Source organism: Haemorhous mexicanus, chromosome 3, assembly GCF_027477595.1.
Source record: "Haemorhous mexicanus isolate bHaeMex1 chromosome 3, bHaeMex1.pri, whole genome shotgun sequence".
NCBI classification, from domain to species: Eukaryota; Metazoa; Chordata; class Aves; order Passeriformes; family Fringillidae; genus Haemorhous; species Haemorhous mexicanus.
In genome coordinates, this window is record NC_082343.1 from 77803828 (window position 1) to 77829051 (window position 25224).

General features: G+C 37.2%; 1 protein-coding gene across 5 annotated transcripts in view; it reads right to left on the bottom strand.

Annotated features, from left to right (window-relative positions):
- The window catches only part of KLHL32 (kelch like family member 32), a 121658-nt gene that overhangs the window by 59171 nt on the left and 37263 nt on the right, over positions 1-25224 (bottom strand). For 4 of the 5 annotated variants that reach the window (XR_009485867.1, XM_059842427.1, XM_059842428.1 and 1 more), the window contains exons 4-5: positions 13919-14026; positions 3443-3541 (exon numbers count right to left, since the gene is read on the bottom strand). Coding sequence is in view for 4 of the 5 variants with exons in the window: in XM_059842427.1 (XP_059698410.1) it covers positions 3443-3541; positions 13919-14026 (207 nt within the window). In the remaining variant the exon portion in view is untranslated. The remainder of the gene's footprint in view (positions 1-3442; positions 3542-13918; positions 14027-25224) is intronic. The other variant, XM_059842429.1, reaches the window with a different exon arrangement.

Here is a 25224-nt window from a genome sequence, read left to right on the forward strand (position 1 = left end):
ATAAAAAGGAGGATCTTTCATAGTCAAAATAACATTTTGTTTATTCTGAGACAACCAAGAGGAAATTCGTTAAAGACCAGTCAATATAAAAGTCAGCATTGGCTAGAAAATATTCTGTCCCCAGTGAACTAGAAATAATTCTTGACAATCAGACACTTCAGCAATCATCTTAGATGAATCAGATCATTACAGTATTCTTTGGAACCTCATAGACTATCAATGTGCCTTGAAACAGATACATGAACAGGCAATGCCAATTGCATTTGCAGCCAAAAAACCCCATCCTTATTGAAATGCATGGCATTATTACAGGTCCCAGATAAAAGTATCAAAAAGAGATGAAAGTGTTCAAGACAGTTCCAATGAACTGTCAGGCTGGAACAACTAGAGAAGAGCTGGAACAAGTGCTAACAATAAGAGCAGCACTCATACAGGAAAAGCTTGGTCTAATCAAAACAGTTAGAGACAATCCTAACCAGTTAAAACTCTGTGTCATCATTACACAACAATAAATGACAGCCAGATCCCACAGACTGTATTTCCTGAATTCAGGCTAAACTAAGCCAAGTTCATGATATCTGAACAATTCAAAACAGCATGCAAGAAATTCAGCACCACTGTAAATGAAAAACTCTGGCACACTCATTCATTAGAGAGAAGAGCAAGAGCAAGCACTATTCCCTTTCCAGCATCTGTATCACAGCACGTGATCACATCTGTATCACAGCACACCCCAGTTACCAACTGCAGAGAGGATAAGTGGTTTTAAGGAAGCCTTCTTTATCTGCTTGAATTTTATTTGCAGATAGTACTATAATAAAGCAAGAGCTATTTTTTAAAGTCACGCTGTAATATGTAGAACATAAACAGATATTTGATTTAGTTAGCTTGGACCTGAAAAATATCACAATTTTAACGTGCATTACCTCGTTGACCTCTGTTAAAAAGACTTTCAGCCACCACTCAAGGCTGACTACTTGCGTGGACTGCAACTGTACAAAACAAACACGACAGGTAAATTCTTACTGGGATCTATTCAGACTGTGGATCTGTCTACATGTGTGCCTTGCTGACATGAACTTGTCAAAAACAAAACTGCAAAAAGAGTAAAATAGAGCCTAAATCCTAACATGATATCATCTACAGCCACCTCACAGATGTGCATGCAGATTCCAAACCTTTATGATGAGACGCTGATTCAAAAATAGGTTACAGAACTTGCACTGCTCTCTGTATTCCAATACATATTCTTCTCTTTTTTCCCTTTCATCCACTACCTTATTCCCTACCCCCACTACTGTAAATCTGGACACTGGGTCCCACTTCCTCTTAATTTTTAGCACAGTGTAAAAATTCTTGTTCCAGTTGTCCTACCCTGGCACACTATTCAAGGCACAACAGTGCTTTTTCACACCTTTCCCACATCCTACAGCAACAACAGACCACAAAGTTGTGGTTTCTATGACTCATGAAAGACACAGTAAGTTGTAGAAATAGAAAAAACATGCAAATAAACATATTCATGAGACAAAATGCATCAAAAGACACGAGATCAACAAGGAAAGCATTAGCAGGAGAGGAATTAAAATGCCTCTGATTCTTTTGCAAGTTATTTTGTGGTTGGACTTCATCTTAAAGGGCTTTTCCAACTTAAGGTTTCTTTATCATGTCCAGAAAATTTTTACTGCTCTGTTAATTACAGAGTCATTTGGAAAAAAAGTTTACTAAATCCAAAGTGTTGTTTTTTTTTATGGGGCTAGTGTGATTTTGGGGTTGATTTGTTTTTTTAATTAATTAGCAATCTATTTCTAAATAATTGACTGTAGCTTGCACATTAAGGACGAGATTCAAAGCACTGCTAACTCTGTAGTTTTCTGTCTTTCCCCTGCAATGGCATCAGGATTAAAAGTATTAAGATGGTGCTGAGAGAAGAGCTACAAATACCAGAGGCTACTCAACACAGGTAATAGAAAAGAAGTTTTAGTGTAGCCTAAACAGAAAAAGTTAGCACAACGGTTTATGTTGAGTATATACCTACATCCTCTCACATCCCTACTTGATGAGCACAACGAACAACCTTTTTCTTACTCTTTAATATTTTCTGTAGCTTCCTTGCTGTAATAGTCTCTTTAGTTCAATTTCTGACAAAGTAAGAGCCACATGAGCATCAAAGACATTCTCACATTGACTGGTTTGTTTGGGGACCATTAAATACATTGTATATGACTACCAGTGTTAGATTTGTATCTTTCTCATTACAGTAACCCCTTCCCATGCCTGCCCGACAATCAGGAGGTCAAATGGTTTTGTGGCAAGTTTGGTATCTCGCAGTTCTTATTTCTCAAACCAACAATCCTTCCCATCACAAGCAATGTCTGTTTTCTCAGAAAAATTAAATCCCTTCCTACATTCCTAAAAAAAGCCCCAAAAAAACCAAAAACCAATTGCACTCCTCTGTCAGCTCCTTGAACTTTCTGATCAATTTATAATGCACAAATTAATACCAACTTATTATCTGAATATACATTTTGAAGGGTTTCCTAAGGTTAACACTCAAAGAACAGATTCTTTCCCTGTAAGACACAAAGCCATCAAGCACATCCTGAAGATCTTGACACGAGATGCTGCCTGCCCCTGGTGCTCGGCAGCTCAGCGTGCTGCCAAGCACACTCCCACTGTTCAAAGGCAGTTACACTGTTGGAAGGCAAGTGCACACTGAGAGCACTGTGCTGATGTGCATCTCCATGCCCAAGTGCTGCCCAGGTGCAGTTAACACATCCCATTTCAGAAACAGTGATGAAAAGTTACTGAGAGGAGCAAACAGTTCTGTAGAACTGCTACTGCCATTTTATTTTTAGAAGGTTTTTCACAGATACCCATCAAAGCTGTGTTCTTGCTGCCATCATAAGCTATTTCCTATACAAGCCAAGCAGAAAAAAAATCTTTGCCACAACTCAATTTTTTTGTTTGATAAAGGCATTACAAGCATAAGGCTCATTGAGAAGACGGTACCATTAAAATAAGCCCTATTCCTTCAGTGAGAGGTTGTAGCGCCCTGGAATATATGTCAATATTCTGTTGTGAATTACACATCTGAATTTGTCACAACAATCATGATCCTAATAGGGAAATATCTTCACATTTAGTACACAGAAGGAGAAGAAAGCAAATTGCCTGGTATAAGGGGGAATCAAACTCCCATGTGCTGATATTAATTAGTGGACTACTGTTGTTTTCAGGAATGAAACGGACCAAATGGATGGAAGGATAAAGCATCAACCATAAACTGATACCCAAATTACACCCAAAATGCAGATCTCCTGAAATCCAGTTTTTGCCATTTAGATTACACCAGGTATTGTACTAATAGCCTCCTACTGAAATTAGGCTTGAAACAAAAGGGTGCCAAACAGAAACAGCTGATCAGGCCAAAAAGCCTCACCTCAATGAGATAGTGAGAACATAAACTGAGAAGCTCCAGCAGCTGCAAATGACTCCCAGCTGCTAGGACGTCCTGTATCACCCCTGGTTCCAAGAGGATCTGTAAAGAAGAAAATGGAAGGTTTGTCATCTGGAAGATGTACTTAGAGTACTTGTAGAGTATATGAAAGGCCTTTGTTATTTCAGATATTTAAGTCAATATAAAGAACAAAATACAATTAAGCATATAGGGAAGTCTTTACAGAATAGGGACAGATTTTCTAAAGTTCACCTAAATTTCCCGAAGGATTTTTAAACTTTTTTTTTTGTTATTTTCTTTTTCCTGTGAGAGTCCCTAAGTCACAATACCCCCTAAATCCTTTGAAACTAAATGCATGCTGTTTAAGAAGGAGACTTTTCAAAATAACAGAACCTCTTTTTGTTATCTGTATACTTAGATCCCTCCACATACACTGATGAATCAAGCCAACAGAATTGACTCAGAAGTCTCCACTAATAATATTATTCATGCATGTAAAACATATACAGACTGGGAACACCCTGCCTATTCTGCATGGTGCCACTTTATAATTTTCCTAACCACTGTCTTCATTTTAGAGAGCAAGGCTCTGAAAGCACAATGAGCATGTTGCTGGGGAAGTGCCAGAAAGGGCTTGGAAACCAAGACTGATTATTCAGCTACATGCTCACATGAAACTCCTACTCATTTCAATTAAAATCATGTACAGGCAGTAGTAAGGATAATTGGGCCACAGCTCATAGACCGCTGTCTTGGGGTCAGCTTGTTAGAGCATCCCTTTTGGGACACAAAAATGTCTTTGGGAATACAGACACTGGTCAACTTCTTATTAGCAATCAGACTACAAACTGTCTAGACTAAACTCTTTTAAGTAGCACAACATCAAAAATAAAAAAAAAAAAATCAGAAATGCATGAGAAAAATTAAATTTTCAAAGCTGCTTGCTTTATTCAATTTTATCCTTGTACTTCCCCTGGCAACTTTGCTTTCACACCACATGAGGTCAGTCTCTCACTGCTCCACAGGGAAGGTAAAGCTTGCTTTCAGATTCTTTTCTTTCTGCCAACACAATTCAGCTTTAACTCATAGAATCATTTGTATACCTCAAGTGCAGTGGAATAAGGAAAATGGAAAACTAAAGGAAAGACACTCAACTGCGTCTTTTGTAGTTTAACTATTTTTGAGGGAAATGAAAAAAAAGTGTATGCATTTCTTCAAGCAAAACCACAATATCTCCAACATAATGGATATATTAGGAGGAGGAGAGAAGGCGATTGATCCTTGCTTATATCAAGAACTCATTTACATTGAGTTCTGGCAGTATGAAAACCTTAATGCTTCTGCAAATCACTACATTTATTAATTCTAGGTTTTAAGTGAACATTATATATCATTTACATACTATATAAAACGTGAAGGTTCTTTATCTAGCCAGAAATCCAAGTAAGGGTCCTACTGTAAATGAGAAGCAGGCCCAGCAGAACCCAGGTTTTTGGCTGGTGCTACTGAGGTTGCCATGAATGATGAGAGGCACTTAAACAGAAAGTTAGGATGGATTTCAGTAACAAAAATATCTCCAACACACACAGATATTAAAAACAAACAAACAAAAAATAAAAGCATGTCGCTCTCAAGTATTTTCAAGTGAGAACTCAAGGTCAGACTAAACAAACTGGTATAGACCCTGCAGTGGTTTTTATTCAGACATGATTGACACTGAGGAAGCTGCCATCCTATGGCACATTACTTACTAAGTGTCAGCCAGAGAACCAGAACCCTAAGCAGATCAGTACCTTGTAGGCATAGACAAACTATACCTAACTGTGATAATATTAATGTATTTTAAAGCTACAGCAATCCATTTACAAATAATACTAGTAGCATTCTGAGATAAGAAGTAGGACAAGAGGCAAAGAGGGTGGCTGGCTACTGTCTAGAGATGATTTGCACAAAGTCATCAACAAAAGTTCATTTCAAGGTGGCAGATGTATTTCCTACATGTTCTTCCATTTTTACAGCCCTCCTTTACCATGCAAGCAATTTTCTACTGAGAAAACAGAATCACTTTTGTGCTTCCCAAGATAAGGGAGGAAAGTCTAGATTATCTTTTAACAAAACTTTGCTTTAAAGTGAACTATCTGAACTTTTATTCAACATTCATTTGGATATAGGCAAAAAATACTGTTTCATCTATGCTAAATGTTCACCATTGGGAAACTGCATGCTGGTAAAATCCACAAGGAAAAGAAAAGGATAAGTAAAGAAGGAAGAAAATATTGCAAGCCTTCCTTCTGCTAAAGCTGGGGTAATTCACAATTATTCCATACCTTTGAGCTTTTATACACAAAAGAAATTGGTTGGGTTTTATTCATTACCAGCACAGGTGTTTATATGTTATATAGGCCTTCCAGCTTAATATTAACAGTAAATGCACATAAATACCACCAAATGCACACCACAAGCACACACAGTGACTGACTCTCCTCTGCTTGTCTAACTCCCAAAACAATAGATCTGATGTCTACAGAATGATGCCTATTGCAAATTAAGGAGAGTGAAAATAAGGTCTTTAGATTCACAACTTCAAAATCCATCATAAATTGGAGTGTGAAAAAATAGAGAGAAGCTTAATTATCCTGTAATCCATCCTCAACCCAAGCATTATGAGGCATAATTACTGGGCAGAAACTTAAGAGTAATTTGGACTCATCCAATTCAGACAAAAACTGCAACCTTCACCAGTGAAGAATGTGCTTTCTCATGACACAGGCTGTATTAGACTGGTTGCAGCATTGTTTTTACATTAAGATTAATTAGATGCAATTCAGGTATTGCACCTGGCTGCACCTTACAATCATCCCTCGATCTAATCCTTATTTTAAGGGGTTAATTTTCATTATACTTTTGACTTCTTTCTGGCATATGAAAAAAGAAAGAAAATCCCCTTAAGCACCTTTTCCCTGTGTACAACAGGCAGATCTTGTGATACATGAGTAACTTCCTTTCCTAAGCCATCAAGCCTGACACACTGCTCGTTTTCAAACTGATTTACTTTGACAAACTACTTTGTTCTGCCAATGACTGCTTTCAAACAGGAGACCTGTTCCTCAAAGCTGCCTTTCTACTCTCCATCATGCCATAAACCCCCCAGAGAGAATACATAAAATACAGTCTGGTCCCTGCTTTGGTCAGACCCACAGCCCAAGGGATTGAAGAGATGCAAAATCTGGCTGTCTGTAACAGAATGCTGAGGTCACAGATTACATAATTTCTTAGATCCACTATTTTTAGGCATACACAAACTTATCCACTTATACTTCATGGATATATTGCAGAAAGTTTCTCTTCAAATGCGAGAACTAGAAAATGGTAAATTAAACCTGACTTTGTAAAGCAAAATACTGAGGCAGAAACAGGAATTTTATAACCAGTCCCATAGTTGTTGAAACACAGGGGCCTTAACACCCTGCCCCATATTTTTACCCTTCAGCCAGCAGTTCAAAATTAGAATTTATTCCCTCTTAGCCCAAGATTTCTCTCTTCCTTTCCCAACTCAACCTGCATCCTCTCCAACACCTTAGGACAATGAGTAAGATGGGAAAATACTTAACTGGTATCATGTATCCTGCCTCTCTCTTCAATCCTCTTTGACAGTTGTAGCAACAAAGTGTATAAGAACCACCATCCTTTCCTAAGAACAACTACTCAGGCCTCACCTCCACATTGTCCAGATCAAAAATGTCCTCCTACTCTTTTAATGGCTCCGGAACCCACCCTCCTACAGCCAGCAAAGCCTTATAGGCCTACCGAAAAAAAAAAAAAATAAAATAAGGTCAGAGCAAAGAGGGCAATAACAGTCAGAAAAGAATGAAAAGGAAACTCCTTAAACTGTCCTTTCCAACATATCAACTTAGAGCCTGAGGGAGAAATTAAGGTCCAGATTAAATGTCACATCTGTGGAGTCTCCTGAGGTTTATATCAGGAAAGAACAACTAGAACATTCTATTCTCTGAATACTACAGGCCACTATATTTATCCACACATTTTTACAGACACTAAACAATAGCTGCTTTAGGCCCAAGAAGGCTAAACTGCAGGTTGAAGATGCACTTTTATCACCTTCTTTCCAGCTACTCAGATATCCCCCCATATTTTTCTCATTTCCATCCAGCTGTTTGTGGGACAATGGAAAAGTGAGATGGTGGCATGATTCACATTAAAAACACACCACTATTGTGCTGTAATGGTAAGGAAGTATGCAGCCATATTTAATTTGGGAGAAAATTACTTTCCAAAGACAGCACAGCACACTAGTGGCTTCTTAGTGCTTAATACCAAGTTCTCCTAAGTCCCATTTTTCAAAAATAAGGAAATATGCAGCCCTGTCAGAAAATTCTAGAAAGTAAACTGTATGGAATCTAACAGAGAAAACATGAAAAAAAATTTCTGAATTCCTGTCACTCTGATGAAAAAAAAATTCCTCCTTGACTCCCTGGCAGTGATCAGCATTTCAAACAAGACAGGCATCAAACACAAGTATCAGTTGTTTTTTGCCTGATGGACATCATTCCGTGTGCTTAAGAGCAATCAAACACCTTAACTTTTCTTTTAAAGTAATTTAGATTGCATTTCACTCCCAACCAGATAGCACTTCTGCCTGTCTCCCTGCTCGTTCATGATTCAGTTGAATACTGAGCTCCTTGCACATTGACAAGTGCTGCTTAAAAAAAGCAAGTGAGGAAAGAATGTTCTAGTCCCCTGCAGGCAACTGCCCAAAGCCCTGGCACACAATGTCTGGTAGCACTTGCTACAAAATCCAGATGTCTCATTAGCCAATGCCAAAAAGCATAATGACCAGCATTTCTCTGATACATCATAAGAATTTTCCAGAAAATTAGAAGAAAATCCATGTTAAGCGCACAGCATAGACATCATAAAATCATAGAATATTTCAATTTGGAAGGAACCCATAAAGATCATCTAGTCCTATCTCCTTGCTAATTGCAGGACTGTCCAAAACTAGACACATGTCCAACTCTGACAAGCTTGGTGTCATGACCACTTCCCTGGAGAATCTGTTCCAGTGACCTGCCACCTTTTCATCATGTCCAGCCTGAACTTTTCCTGACTTAGCTTCACACCACCATTAAGTACCATTACTATAATTAAAGAGGGTTTGGATAAACAAGACTCCAAGCAAATTCACTATTCTTTGGGAAGATGTTTCATCACTTTGACCACTTCCAGCACTAGGAAAGCTCTCTTGTCTCTAGCTAAACTCCTGTCCAGAGCAAAAAAAGTGAACTATTCAATTTTCTCTACAATAAACTACATAAAGTGAGTTAATTAAAGCTCTGTATTAGTCTAAGCCTTTTAGGCAATCTCTAGCTGGACTGTGAACCAAGGACCTAGTATCTGTAACCCCTAGTGCTAGACACAGAAACAAGATTATCCTGAGAGAAGTGAAAAAGGAAGTGCCCAAATCTAAGTATCAAATTCAATTTTTTTTTTTGCTTTGAAATTGCATTGAAAAATTATCTTAAGTATTTACAGTAAGACACAGACCTGTTGTATTCAGTTATCCAACACTTTGGCATATTGCCCCCTGAAGAAAAGAGCTGAATTCATTTTTGCTAGGGACAGCAGGTAATTTAATTGAAAAATTTCAATCTAAAAGCAGCCAGTGGAACTGCTCTGTGCACAGGACGCAGCAGGTCACTTATCCAAGAAAATCAACCATCACAATACAGCTTTGCAATACACCTCCACCCACAAGAGAGGGTTAACACAATAAGGGGCACTAAGATATTGACAGCTGCCTTACCCAGGTCTTAACTAAAAATGGCAGATGAAATACTGGTTGATCACTAGAAAAACTGTATGCACCAGATGAGGAAGGGAGCAGATGAGAGATGAAAGCCCAGATTCTACAAAGGAATCCAAGAAATCATAAGGAGAAATAGTTGTACTTAGAAATAATAATTATTTCTACTACTTCTTTACTATCTAAGATCTTTTACTCTTTCATGGCTTTTTTAAAATAAATAAAGCTAAAAGAACAATTTTTAAAAGGAGCTGTAAGATAATACTTTAACTAATCAGAGGTTTGTGTGCATGAATTTGAAAAATCATGTGACGGTACTCTAAAAATTCCTGAAATCTGTTTGGTAAAGTAATATTAGCTGTGAAGAGGATAATAGGTTTCAAACTACCTGAATACAAAGTAAAGGCAGTAGTTAAATAGGATTCACACTGGAAATGCATAATATTGGGAGCAACATACCTGGAGATAAAATGAAGTTCTAGATTTGTAACTGGAATAATATATTCATATTATCTTTATTGAAACACTGCTGCTACATTAGCATTTTGTGATTAAAAGAAAACCTGTTAAATATGCTAATAACAAAGTTTAAAGCCTATTTTTGAATCATTGTAAGTGCAACCTTGTATGTGGCCTTCAATAAAAGGAAACATTTCAACATGCCATAGTTAGGAAGTAAGGCTGTGTTAATCTCGGGCTAAGAAGGCATCACAGGACAAATTACCTCAAAATTCACTATGGGAGAAAGAGTTGAACACAAAAAGCCTCATATGTAAGGGCTTCCTCACTAATTCTTTCATTTCAGCTTTACTAATTCAGGATATTATAACCTAAGGAAGATGTAATTTCTATTCATACAAAAACAAAATATTAGAGTTTAGGTGAATAAACAAAGCAGCCACTCAGGAAAACAGGACTTAGGAGAACTTGGTATTATGTACTAAGAAGCCACCAGTGCCCTGTGCTTTCTTTGGAAAGTTATTTTCTCCCAAATTAATCTCCTGTCTGTGATGCAAAAAAAATAAGGACAGGGATTACTTGCTTTTGTAATGTGTTCTGAAGTCCTCAAATAAAATTTTATCTAAAAACAAAATACTTTTTACCATAGGTTAAAGACAGATGATAGAACATATTAACAAAGAAGAAAGATCCAGGTCTGAAGCATTTCAGTACACATGGGACTCTATTTGTATTTTTGTTGAATTAGGATCACAATCATCCACTGCAAATTAAAGCCACTGCTCCTCTGACTTGTCAGAAAACTACACTGGCCTATTTAGTGGCTACCCCATTCCTCCAAGTAAGATTATGTCTCTAACAAATAGTTAAAATTTTAAAAGGTAGTCAAAAAGAGTAGATAACAATGCCCATGAGGCTCTGACACTTGGGCTCTTATTTTGACAGCAGGAATTGTGAGCTCCAAACTCTTTGCCTAGAAATGCTTCTCTATAGGAGAATTCTAAAACAGATAGTTTGTAAATTCATTTGTAACTTGATCCATCTCCCTTCCAAGGCACACTGACACTCACAAAATGCCCTTGTGAGAATAAAGGATGAGTAATCTACTCACTGAGACTCTTGCCTGGCCTGACCACTGCCAGCCATGAAGTAAAAGAGAGAATGACCTAAAAGCCCTTCTGGGAAGAAAGGATACAGCAACTACAACAAGAAACGAGTCATCGAAGAAGGAGAAGAGTTGTATCTCTAAATTCTGAATATGGGGATTATATAGTAAAATGCCTATGGACAAGATGAAATATATCTAAGACATTTTTTGATGAAGATTTTATTATTAAAGTATTACTGAGAACATACATGCAAAGAACAAAATCAAAGTCTACTGCCATTCCTTTTGTCAGTTTTCATTTATTTCTGTACCAAAATTTCTTTCTTTGTAATTATTAAAGACCATAGTAATAGATTAGTTCAGTTGGAGTTATATTATTTATACTTAACTTGACTTTTGAAACATTCTTTTCTTCTGAACAATCAATTTTTCCTATAAAGCAAAATATTTTCAACAGTAATTACAATAAGGTACTGTCTGCCTAAGTGAACAGGACAATGAAGGTTGCATTTGAAGTCCACAGGAAGATTTGAAATTAACAAAAAGAGGTAAGGACAATAGAGTTTAATTTCAGATTTCATGGTCATCCTAAAAATTAAATTTCTTCATTTTAATAACTTTCAAAAACTGCAGACAACAAATATTGCCATTGTGCAATATTAAATATTTCCACCAGATGTCTCCAGCATATTAGCTCACACAGAAAGTTGCACTCAATTTGAAGTGTAATGTACCAAATATAAGTGTAGTATATTAAAGAAGTAAAGAGAAGAAAGCTGCAACTAATTACTTCTCTGTTTAGACATGGGTATTTTAGGGAGTTCCACAGTGTTACCTAGGCAAACACCAATTTTTTGAACTAACATTTTGGCCAAATATGATTTAAAAAAATAAAAAGAAAAACAAAGAGAGAGAGAGAGAGTTCATGGTTTTCACTTTTAAGAGGCACTTCACATCTTGATACCCATATTTTCAGAGCAATATAAGGTTATATATGGCATGAGTGACTATTGGATTACTGAGAAATATTTTGTTTGTCTTATAAAAACAGGAAGAGTTTGTAAACCAAGCTAATGACAATTCTGTTTTCAGAACTCTCTGATATAAGCATGGAGTAATTCAGTTATTTATTAATACTCCCACTCACTACCTTGAAATGTTCATCCAGATTCTGTCAGTCTGAGTCAGAACACAAGCAATGCTCAATACATACACAGTGTCAGAAGAGAATTCCAAGGATGAAAGGGAAATGAGACACTGCTAATTCTCTAATTCTCAGACCCACATTTCAGTGAGTAGTGCTTCAAAGGCATCTTTACATGACAAATCCTACAGAATCTTTCTCATTTGTCTGTGCATCAAAGTAGCACTTGGTGTATCTGGCAGACATGACGGAGCCAGAATCACTTCTATGAGTGACTACATAGGTGCACTTCTATATTTAACTCAGGAAACCCACTCACTTATTCAAAGAAGGTTATGCCTGAAAATGAGAGACTCAAAAGTCTCTAAAGGACCAATGACAGAAGGTACATAATTCCTAGGGATCTGAGGATTTTATCCTGGAAGAAACTTGGGGTCACTTGCTGGGTTACATAAAAGCCACATCCATTCTTTCAAAGGTTCTCAATGTATTTTACATGGGTTTGTTAGACTTAGAATTTTGCAGAAAGATGGGATGGTTCAGATAGAAATCAATTACAACTCATCTTCTAAGAGGATACTTTCATTTAACCAGAGTTTTCTCTTCAGAACAATCAACCTATAGTTTTAAATTACTAATATGATGATGTATAGGTACCTAACATTTTATTTTTTATCAAAGACATTCAATTTTTAATAGAAGCTTTCAACTGAAAGAAAAAAAAAGCATAGCAATGACAAGTTATGTACTGAGATCTTTGGCTAATTCACTAATATAATATGGCATCTCTGGTTATCATTTATATCAAAGATATCTTTGAATAAATAATGTTTTCCAAAACAGCACAAACTCAATTTTTTTAAAAAGAAATTCAAGTGCTAGTCTTCAAGACCAATGCTAAAGCATAACGGTTTTCTGGGCTGGTGACAAAAATAGCTCCTTTAAAACAGGTTTTTTTTTTTCCTCCTTATTTCTACTTGGTTTTCTTTAAAAAAAAAAAAAACAAAAAATGAAAAAAAACCCACATAAGGCCATATACTCAATTCACATTATGGAAGCAGATAATCCAACAACTTAAATTTTTATGATCCAACAACTCTTCAGAATATCATAGTATGGATTTAAGCCTCCCCTTTCAAAATTAACTAATAAACGTCACTAGTGCGTCAACGGACTCAACTGCTGTAGTGATATTCCAGAAATAGTTTGGTTATCTAGAATTTTAAAGTCCAAAGCAAAAACAGCTGAGTGTTCTGAGCTCACTATCCATGAACTCTGAACTGAGACAAAGTCACACAGCAACACTCTCCAAGCATGCAGTGCAGAGATATGGCAGGTCATAAATACTTCTTTTTTTTTTCCTTTTTTTTTTTTTTCTGTTTTGAGGGGCTTTTTTTTGGTAAGAGGCAGAGGGAAAAGGAGCATCACTCCACATTTTCTGAAGTACCATAATGAATGGGTGAAAATGGAGGTGATAGTACTTATAAGCACTTACAAAGATGCCTCAACTGCATCTGTCCAGAGAGTAAGAGACTACTTTTCCCCTCAATTATATAATTTGTCAAACACAGCAGTTTATAAATATTTATTATAAGGAAAACATTTTTCTTTACATTTCATTTAATAAGAAGATTAAACTCACATTAAGATTTTATGAATATTCAGGCAACCATAAAAAAGGTTTGCAGGCCCTACATGGTTCCCTACCTGACAATGATGCACATAAAGCAGTGTTTTCATAAACCAATCCTTCTAAAGAAAAAATCCACCACAGTATAAGAAAATTAAGATCTGGTAAATCAAAATAGCATGTACTGAGCAGTGCACAAGAAAAATATTTTCTAGTATCTCCAAAAAGGTCATACTCAGTTTTTATTGCAGTTGTTTTTGATTGTGTTTCTTAATTTGAAGGGCTGTACATACCTGTCCAGTATATGCAAAGTCCAGGGCTTGTTTTAAACCAAGGCTTGTGACACCATGTAAATTCACCTCATCAGCTTCACTTTCAACCATGCAGAGACTGAACATTGCCTATGGGAAAAAACAGAAATGCCATTAAGCAATTTTGGATATGAATTGCAAATAGCAGCAGCCTTGAGAGTTAGGATGAGCTCTATATCAAGTTTTCAGTAACACCACAGCAATCAATCTTATAAATGAGTCCTTTTATCATTAAAGAAATACAAAAACTTATTCTAGATAAACTGAGAGAAATAATTTTCTTCAATGTACGTATACTTCTTAATTAAGTCATTCAGGTGAAATCAGTGAGAACAGTCACACAATAAGGTCTCATTCAATAAAAAAGGTAACTGGACTCTGGGAAAAGAATAATCTGCACAAGTATCACTAAAAGCAATACTTAAGTGTAGTATCATTGTGTATAAGAAGGAGCAATAAGCCATACACAATTACTTTGAGAAGAAGGGGCAGTTAAAACCATCTTTTATAAGCAATCCTTTTCAAATCAGCATCTCAGGGTGGAACATGAGCAATGCAGTAGTCAATTTATGAAATTAAGAGGAACGATGGAGATACAGACACTCAAACCTCCCTTTATTTGTTACTACCTCAGTTTCTCATATCATACAGTCTAAACTGAAGAGAGGCAAGGTGCTATGGAATTTCCCTGAATATACCACTGAGAAGAGCAACTCTCCCTTTCATCCAGCCTTACTTTCAGATCATTTGTCTTCAGTGTCTCCCTGGAATTAAGCAATTGTACTCAGTCTCTTGAATCCTTGAGGGAATCTCTTTCTTCTCATCTCCATTAAACTTCTTTGCCCCTCACTCTTCCCTCCCAACCTGCATTCCTGCTACACTACCTCTACTTACCACTCCTTCCCTACTTATCAGCTCCATTCTTTGGCACCCTCACACACTTTTTTAACAAACTACACCACTCATAGTTTTTAAACAGTAAACTGTGAACAAATAAACCAAAGACTTCTGCCATCTGCCATCACTAAAGAAACTCTAATGTTGGGGGATAGAATGTAAGAAAATAGTGCAGAAGGTAGTCTCACACCTGAGGAGTTGCAGCTGTACTAATCCCCAAAGATTAGGAACAGGTCTGCCCTTAATAGGCCACAGCTGTGTCCTATAAGACAAGTGCTACAAAAGAGTGGGTTAGCTGCTTGAGGAGAGAGATGGAGTTTGTTGGTTGTGCTGTCAAAAGAGTTGGGGTTTGTTGGCGGCTGTGCTGTGAAGAGAGATAGAGCTGTTGGCTGTGCTGTGAAGAAGAAGCAGTCAGTGCTGTGAGGAGCTGCCCATGAGAAATCACCAAGAAGGTATAAGAGCTTTTGAAATAAGGTGACAATAGTCTAAACTTATTCCCAGTAGGTTTTTGTGCTATACTCAATGTCTTTCGGGAGGCCTTGGGGAGCTCCAGCAACAAAGCACTTCTCATCATAATCCCTCATACCTTCTTTCTATACTCTGGCTGATACCTGTAGAAGCTGAGACAGTCAACAAGCCCACTGGATTTGATATGTGCAATCTGTCCACCAAGCAGTGCTGAATTTGAAGGGAAAAAATAAGCCCTACCTTCTCTAACTATTTAGCACATATGAATGACAACATTATCTTTACTCAAATCATTCCATGTTTTGCCTAGACTCAGGTGACTTCATGAACTGAGTGCTGGCTGCAAATAAGTAATTTCTTCAGAAAATATTAGTACTTGTAATGATTTAACCACCATAATTTGGCATAAATCTGTTTCCTGGAAATCATCCAATATAAACAAGAATGACATTTATCATCCAGTCATTCCTTCTGATTTTGCAATTTCTGTTGAATTAAAGTGATACTAAGGCTTCTTCCAAACTGGCAACAGAAAAGAAGCAACAAATTGTTCAAAAGCTTTATCAAACAAATACAGTAAGACACAGCCATGAAATATATACTTGGGGATTAAAATAAAAAAAGCAAACTTCTAACAAGTTCAGCAACTTTTCTTATCCATTACAAATGTAATTAGAAGTGGATATTTTGTTGTCATCTAGTAGCTAATGTGAGGCTTCAGAGCTTGCCAGGAGCTGCAAGCTACTCATCAGCCACCTACTCTTTGGAAAAGCAAACCTGCACTCGCTGTCTGGGAGAGATAAGCTTCTCTTCTCAGAAATTCACTACTAGATAAATATTTTGGAAAATATTCCTTTCACACACCAGTTCCTGAATAAAGAGAGTAAAGTCTCAAAGCATCACCTGTCTGCCGAGGGGTAGATTTGCACACCTTCTGTACGCTCAACCCTGACACTGACTGCCTGCAGAAAGGCTGGGAATGCTGAGAGGTGAAAGATGCTCTGTGTCCTCCAACCATGCTACAGTAACAACCTGTACACTTCAGACCTGCGCAGAGGAACCATCCAAAGACAGTGTGGTTACTAAAACAGCTCTTATTCTGATCAAGGGATAATATTCCACACAATGAGTTAAGCTTGCAAATACAAAGAAACGGTTAACTGAATCCTATCTGTAAACTAGGAATCATTCCTATACGATTTCTGTGTACACTTACTACCTTTACCTTAAGGAGATTATTTTAACACAGAGATTCCAACATGGTCTTTACACAGGGTTTATTACTATACCTAACTTAGTAAACTCAGCAGGATCAGGCCACTAACTCAGTCACTGTCCCTAATTCCTCCCAGTGCATAAGGAGCACAGCTCCAGCAGAGCTTTGACCCCTGCCAACTAGCACTCTCCCAGGAAATGCCCAGACTATGGTCCAGGAGATAACTCAAGCCATGGCTGTTCCAAATTGGCAGCATGGACAAAGCCAAAATGCCCACAGAGGTTTAGCCATATTGTCATAAGCCATGTTATGCCAGTCCTTTTAGGGCCAGAAAACAAGCCCTCATTCCCCTTATTTATAACTACAGTCTATGAGTGCAATGGGGTATCAGAACTGTAGCTGCCAGTAAGACACAAAACTGTGACTTTGTGAAGAATCAGAGACTGGTCTGGGTTGGAAGGGACCATAAAGGTTATCTAGTTCCAACCCCCCTGCCATGGACAGAGGCACCTTCCACTAAACCAGCTTGTTGAAACCCCCACCCAACCTGGCCTTGAAGCCTTACAGAGCCAGGGCACCCACAAAGTCTCTGGCCATCCTCATAGTACAGGATTTCTTCTAATATCTAATCTAAACCTACTCTCTCTCACTTAAACTGAAAGCCTTCCCCTTCTCCTATCACTACATGCCCTTATTAGAAGTCCCTCTCCAGCTTTCTTGAAGAGTCTCTCTACATAATGAAAGGACACACACCCTGAAACCTTCTCTTTTTCAGGCTGAACAGACACACCTTTCTTCTAATCAGTTTGGTGGCCTTCTTCTGGACTCATTCCAGCAGGTCAAAGTCCTTCCTATACTGAGGACCTCAAAGCAGGATGCAGCACTCCAGGTGAGGTCTCATGAGAACAGAATAGAGGGGAAAAATCCCCTCCCTCTCCCTGCAGGCCACGCTGCTCTGGATGCAGCCCAGGACATGTTTGGCTTTCCAGGCTGTGAGTGCACATTGCTGGGTCATGTCCAGCCTCTCATCCCCCATCACCCTCAAGTCCTTCTCAGCAGGGCTGCTCTCCATCTGTCCCTACCCCTGCCTGCCCTAACACCGGGGTCACCCAGACCCAGGTGCAGCACATTGCACTTGTTCTTATCAAGCCACAGGGGATTCCCAGGGCCCCATTTCTCAAGCTTGTCCAGGCTCCTCTGGATTGCATCTCATCCTTCCGGTGTGCTAACTGCAACACCAGCTTGGTGTCATCTGCAAAACTGCCAAGGGTGCACTCAATCACTTTGATTAAGGTATTAAATAACACTGGTCCAAATACAGACTCCTGAGGGACATCACTTGGCACTGATGCCCATCAAAACTCTAAGCCATTCACCTCTGGAAGCAGCTGTCCAAACACTTTCTTCTCCACCTACCAGTCCCCTCATTGAATCCAGCTCTCTAATTTAGAGACAAGGATGTTGTGGGAGACTGAGTGAAAGGCTTTACAGAAGTTCAGATAGATGATGTCTGTAGCTCTTCCCTTGTCCACTGGGGTAGTCACACCTCAAATATTCTGTGAAGGTTTTTGAAACTCAGTAGGAACTGCATCTGTTTTTCAGGAAACAAGGCCAAAGAATTCGATCAAAAGACAAGGCTTGCAATGGTCCTGAGACAGTTCACATTCAGCTGAACTTGATTAGCCTCCAGGAAAGTAATCTCCCACTTAAATGAACTTTGTACTGCTCACTGATCCACACTGCCTTCACCAGCAGGCAAATTTCCTTGTTAGCCTGATAGTTTTTGAGGTTTAATCCAGCATGAAAAAAAATCTGTTCTACCATAGGCAGAAGCTGAACTCAAACTCAGCCTTTAATTTGCACTCCTGTACCTGAATATTGCAGTTTCAGCTGTAAAAAAAAAATATGGACCATTACATTCTGATTTGAGACTTCACCAATACCTGGAGAATGAATTATGGTTAAGCTGTTAAACTCCAGTTTCAGATGCATCCCTGAAAATACTCTAAGGTTTTGTGAGCTTATATAGATCCATCAGTCATGCTTTTAATACAAGGCTACTAGCCTACTTTATTTTTCCCTTGGGTACATTAAAAGCAAGGCAATAAGATAAATATCTCAGGTGAATGAAGAAGTGACAGACAAGAAAAACAAATGAAATACAAAATATTTGGACAAATGCACAACTCAAAGTTAACCCTATCAGAAAAGCTACCAAATTTGACTAAGCATGAAACGTTACCAATGTTATTTATTTGCTTAATTCAACACAGCTATTATACTTTAAAACATTTCAGCTTGAAATAAAATCTGATTATGCCTCATTTCTGCTAAAAGACCTTCATGAGACTTGAAAGTACGAGTTGCCACTGTTAACCAAAGATCCCTTTTATAATAAAACCCACTGATGAGAGAACTTAGAATTTTTTCTAGCTTCTTAATAATCCAGATCTTGTTCTGCCACCCAATCATATAATCAGGCAACAATGTGGTAAATAGATTGATTGTTTACATTCTGGTATTTCAGTTAAGATTTTAACTAAGTAAACCAAATCCCCCAATGCAAAGTAAGTACAATCCACAGGCCGTTTTTTGGCAACTGCTCCAAAATTCAGGTCTCAGCATGCTGACACAAATGGATGTATTCCATTTGTGGAATTCCACCTGAGGTCACACTTATTTCAGATACTACAGATTCAGATGGCCTTATTTTTGTGAGACAGGCAGATACTTTAATAGCTCATCTTTTTGGAGGAAGGAAGGAATCAACCCTCCATTCTTCTTCTAATCTTGCCTGAAACAGAAACAAAGCTACAGAACAAAGCTTTTTCTTTTTCCCAAAGGAAAAAGAAAACAAAACACACAGTCCTTAGATAAAAATATTCAAGCCATAAAAAAATTCTCAGACTCTTGGAAACTTGACTTGAAAGAAATGTGGCAAGCTGGTGAGCATTTAACACAGAGTACACCTGTAGTTTCACAACTTGGCCCTGAGCAGTCACAGGCACCTTTATAAAAATATTTTCTTCTACAAACATAGAATACAAAAGTGAACAAGAGCTCAAAACTGAATGAAACACAACCACGGGGTGTATAGACCTAGATGTGAGCAGATCTGATGCAACCAGCTAGAACTGTCAAAGTAAAAGGTGTTTAGCACAGTCGTTGTGTCTGACTTTCCATGCTCAGCATGTTGTTTAGCTTTCAAAGACAAAATGCACAATAGCTGTAAAATAACACCAAATCAGAATAATGTATTACTGTTAAAATGTCCAGACACATTGATTTTACCAGTCAGGCAGCACTGCAGTAACATATATGGACTCCTTCACAACACACCACTTCAGGAACAGATACGTAGGTAACAGACACACAAGATGTGTGTCAAAATCCCCAAAATACAAATTGCTCACTGTCACAATGGTGACATACAAATTGCTCCTTGCCTTTGAGTCATTTTGTTACTTACTCAGGTGTTCCATATCCATGAGAGTAATGAGCTTTTCCTCGTTTGTACACATCAACCTTACAGCCACGTCAGTCACAGCAAACAGCAAATGATCACAAAACAACTTGTATGTACTTTAAACAAGCAAATTTTGTAAGTGAATTCCACATATCTTAGTGGCCTTTTAAAGGCAAGAAACAGAATCAAAACATATGCAGTGCCAGGAGACAGGTAAATTATGTAAAATGAACAAATGGTTATGCCTTATGCTGTTAAAAAGCACTGTGACTGAAATCATAAGTAACTACTTGCTGTGACCTGAGGCTTTCAAGAAATACCCTCACTCTTCTAGGAGTAAAGTAGTACATGGTACCAGTGCATAGCAATAACCTCTAAAATATCTCAAAGTTCTCTCAGCAAGATTGTGAAGAGACATTAATCACTTTCCACTTTTTTCAATTCAACTTTAAATGCAACATTCAAAAGAAAGCTAAGCTTTCAAAAACAGGCAAGTAAGCTGAGCTTGCTATAGAAACTTACAGTAACTCCAAGAGTAACATTTTCTCCCTCTGATTTCTCAAACACTGCTTTGGAAACAACCAGCAGCCCTAGATCCAAGTCTACTATAATACAAAACAAACATTTGGACCTTCCCAACAAAGCATAGCTCTGACATACACAAATTCTTGTTCAACCACAGACATAGTTGCACAATAATGATGTCCTGGGATACTTTAGAATTACCACCACTTAATAAATTAATTGCTAAAGAAGTGATCAATGAAGTCACCAAGGTTTTCCTTAGCTATTCACCTTGTTGCATTGAATTTTCTAAGTAATCAACACTATCTAGTATTGTTTTACTCTGGAAAGAGCTGATTTGTCATCTCAAGTTTCTGCCTCCACAATTAAACAATACTGACTTGAGTTCTTTTAAAAAATTGTTTTAAAATAGATAGGCATCTTCCTTAAGGACAGCATTTTATTCAAATTTACTTCCCACATCATATGGGGAATGCACTTCATTCTAAATTCATCTTTTCCATAGCCTTTTTTTTAATGGGAAATTGATTGTACTTCTCATCTTGGGCATCAGAAAAGCTATGAACAAACTAAACCAACACTTCAGAGATCTCAGATCAATTTCCCACACTGTTCAGGGAACTCAGTTATGATGTGATGCCTCAAGATTGTTTTAATTTCAAGTGTAACTTTAAGCCTTTGAGAAATCTTACTGGCATCAATGATCTGTTGATCAGTGGCACATTCTTCCTGATTGGGACCTCAGCTGATCTGTCACGTGGGCTACTAAGTATCCAGACCTGACATACTCTTTTCTATCTGGGCTATAAACTTTTTCAGGCCAAAACATTACACTTTGCAGTTTGTATTAAAGATAGCAATTCCCTGTTCATGTAACAGTAATATTAAATAAATAAATCATAATATATTTAATCTACTTTGTTCTATTACTCCTGAAATAACCTTTGGATGTCCTTAGCTTCATGTTCTTATTCTTCATTACATAATCCATGTCATTTTTCCTTTGCTGTTTTCACCTATCACAACAAAAAAGAATACATTCAGAATCTATGAACAGGAGTCAAAATAGTGCTTTGACAGATGACCATGCCCACATCAAATATCAGCTATGGTCTAGATGTGCAATGTGTACTTATCCAAATAACCAATTTAATATGTCAATGTTTCTTTACAGCATGTAAAAATGTGACTCGTTCTTCTTATAACTAGCTTTGTTTCCCTCCCAAGTCAAGCCTCTCTATCCTAAATCAATCATCAGCCAATCAGCCATGTCCTCTGGAGTCTCTTGAACACTGAAAAACATATCCATCAATACCAATTGCATGAAATATGATTAAGAGGCTCATTACACAATTCTTCTGAAAAAGTTCCATATAAATTCACAGAGAAAATGTCACATAACATCAGTCACTGATATCTGAGCCTACGGTAATTCATCTGCTCTATGAAATTTACCTAAATATTGGTTTTTAAGCATTTGCCAAGCAACTAAAATGAATCCCATTAAATGGAAAGGTCAGCTATCATTCATAGTTTAAGAGAATATATAGTTAAAGAAATAAAACTGAGCTGCAAACTATACAATTTAATGCACAGTATTCAAGTGTCACATATTACTGTTAGTAAAGCAAATTCCACTGAACCTTTGGAGTTTCTTTTATTACGTGTCAGACAGCGATACATAATAACACGGCCCCAAAGAGCTTACCAAATCAAGGATATGTACAAGGCACTTGTTACATCACACCTGGATACAAAAAGATATCCCTTTCTAGGTATCCTTCAAAATAAGCAAAACAACTAATGAAAATTGCAATATATAATTCTCTAAACCTTACTGTTTCGAGAACTTAGGGATGTGAGATTTTTTTTTCCTGTTTGTATATTTGACATTCCATCAAGAACAAAATTATTTTCTTGGTTGTAACAAGGCACAGGGTCTTTATTCCTGGTCAAAATAAAAACTTCAAGATTAAAAAAAAAAAAAAAGCCCAAAACAAACCTGAAACAATAACAACAAAACAAAAGCAAACAAACAAAAACTCAAATTAAAACAAAAAATCCCCAAAAATGTGTTGCTAGCAAGTTATATCCTTGACTGAACCTGCATCAAACATAATTCAGGTTTTGATAGTCAGAGTTTAACAGTGCAATGTGTCCCAAAGTTCTGCTTAGGTACACAGACATAATTTAAGCCACATGGAAAAAGGAACTCTGTAGCATGCTACTCATAATGAGTTGCTGCATCATCATTAAAAAGACTCATATTCAAAATCTAAGTAGTGACATAAAAACAAAATAATTCTACAATTTTCATGTGCAACTTGGTATCAGAATAAAAAGCACATAAAACTGTGAACTATTACAGATACAGTTAAGTTATTAGTTCCAATATTTCAAAATGAATAAGTCACCACAGGTGGTCCTGAATATCAAGATTATTGTTTATTTTATGGCAGATGCAAGAAAACTGAATTGCAAGGACACTGCTGTGCAAAGCACTGCATAAAACTCCAATAATGTACAGTCTGTCCTAACAACAGACACCTATAAGCAGGCCTGCCTTTTGGAGAATAAAGAAAGCAGCATAACTAAAACCAGACTTTTTTTCCAGCATTTCCAGTCAAGCACAGAAAAGCATGAGTCACATTTGCAAATTCTGGCTTAAATTGGTTTAATGTTTCCCAGTGAATGCATAAGCCTATTGTTCACATCCTTCGATGATTTTAGCAAGTGATATCAAAAGCAAGCCCAGAATAAAATTGCAATAGAAGTCATTTAGCTCTCGAACTAGCATTTTAACTACCACAATACATTTAATCCAGGAAGGCAAAGTTTCTTGCGATTTTTTTTTCCCTCTCCAAGGAAAAACCATGATCCAAACTTGGACACCTTTCAGGGGCTTCATTTTAAAAACATACTTCATACAATACTATCAGGACAAGTGTCCCACCTTAGTGCATGCAGGCTCTAATATAAGAGTTGTACAGCAAGGCCTAATCTAACAGAACCATAGTAACAATCTTAGTTGTTATTATAATTACCTTTTAAAGAAGCCATTTATATAATGGGATGTGAATGTTATTAGGCACTGACATCCAAATGTTCCAAGCAATAGTAAACTATGGCAATTACTTCTCTTCTGCATCCTAACTGCAAAAGCACACTTGTTATGTGAGAAGTCTAATGCTGAAATTTTAAATGGTTCATTTTATGAGAGTTTGCACTAGATATCTTCCCTATCTGGCCCATTCTATGAGGGTTTGAACTAGATAACTTTCATATCCTTTAAAATAATTCTATTTTCCATCATTATTCTAAATCTCATTTTTCATTAAAAATATAGAACAATTTTGCTAAAGTACCACCCTTAATTCCCACCAACATATTTATTAAACTCTTTTATACAGAGTAATAAAACCAGCTTACTGACTATTTTTCTTTGTTTCTTTCATACCCTTCTACTGATAAAAACCTAAAAAAGTAAACAAACACTAACAATTTGCAAAATAAAAGAAGAATGACTTGACTAACCAGGCTTGTGTTAATGTTGGAGTCATTTGTCACAGTAGTTTTCATCATCAGCTAAGCTCTACCCTTCATCAGCTACTTCCTTTGGAACAAATGCCTCTATAAAATCATCTCTTCACTTTATTTTTAGTTGTCTGCACTTGGCCATGCTCATTTATCCTTTGGCTTTTCCTTCAACTCTAACAAACAAGCTAACAGAGCTTCTGAGCTAACAGACCACAACAACATTAATTTAATTATTCTCATAAGTTCTCCAGGCTTGATACCTATTCCTTCTTGGCTGAAATCTAACCCTGGCAAGGTAGATAATTAAGTGCCAGGTACAAGAGCTCCTGAAAATGCAGATGAACATTTAATATGTTGTCTTAATATTCCTGATTTTTATATAAAATGGGCTTTGTGTACATTTGTTGCCTATTTGCATAACTGGCACTCTGTGGCCCTAGAAGGGCAGGTTATTTCAGCAGTAGCTAAGAATGTTCCACATGTCTGAGGAGATGATAATTTGATTTTTGCACACATACACACACAAACTTGTGTTCTATACACATAGAAGTAATGGATGCAACCTAATGGTGAAGAGTATGTTATGCTGGGCTGTAACCATTGCTTTTTCACAATGTGGATTCACAAAAAGCTTTTGACAGAGGCCTTTAGATGCCTGGAAGGCAAACTAGGCAAGAGAGAAATGAGATCTTTGCCTGGGTAAGTGGCTGAATACATAAAACAGTGAACAAGGAAAGATGGGGAAGTTTTCACAGGGAGTGATGATTCCTGTGGAGCAACTCATGTTTAACATATGCAGAGTAGTTCTGGAAAAGGGCAAGAGCACTGCAGGCAGAAAGTCCATTGAGGCAAAGCTATGCAAAGTACTAAAGGCATGGATAATGTGATAAACTGTAAAAGGATTGCATGGAATAAGAGCTGGCTTCTAAAATGGCAATTATAAAAATGAACATATGATTTAAAAAAAAAATCACTCCAGTCCTCAGCAATAAAAATGAAAAAAAAAATAAAAAAGGTAATCAAGGCTTAGAATTTTTTCTTGCAAGAGACAACAAAACAGAAATCAATCCTATGCTCATACAGAAATTTACACCTTGCCTCCTGAATGCAATTCCTTTACCCTCAAGCTCACAAAACATACATCAGCATTGTCAAAATTTTGGAGAAAGACAAGAAGCT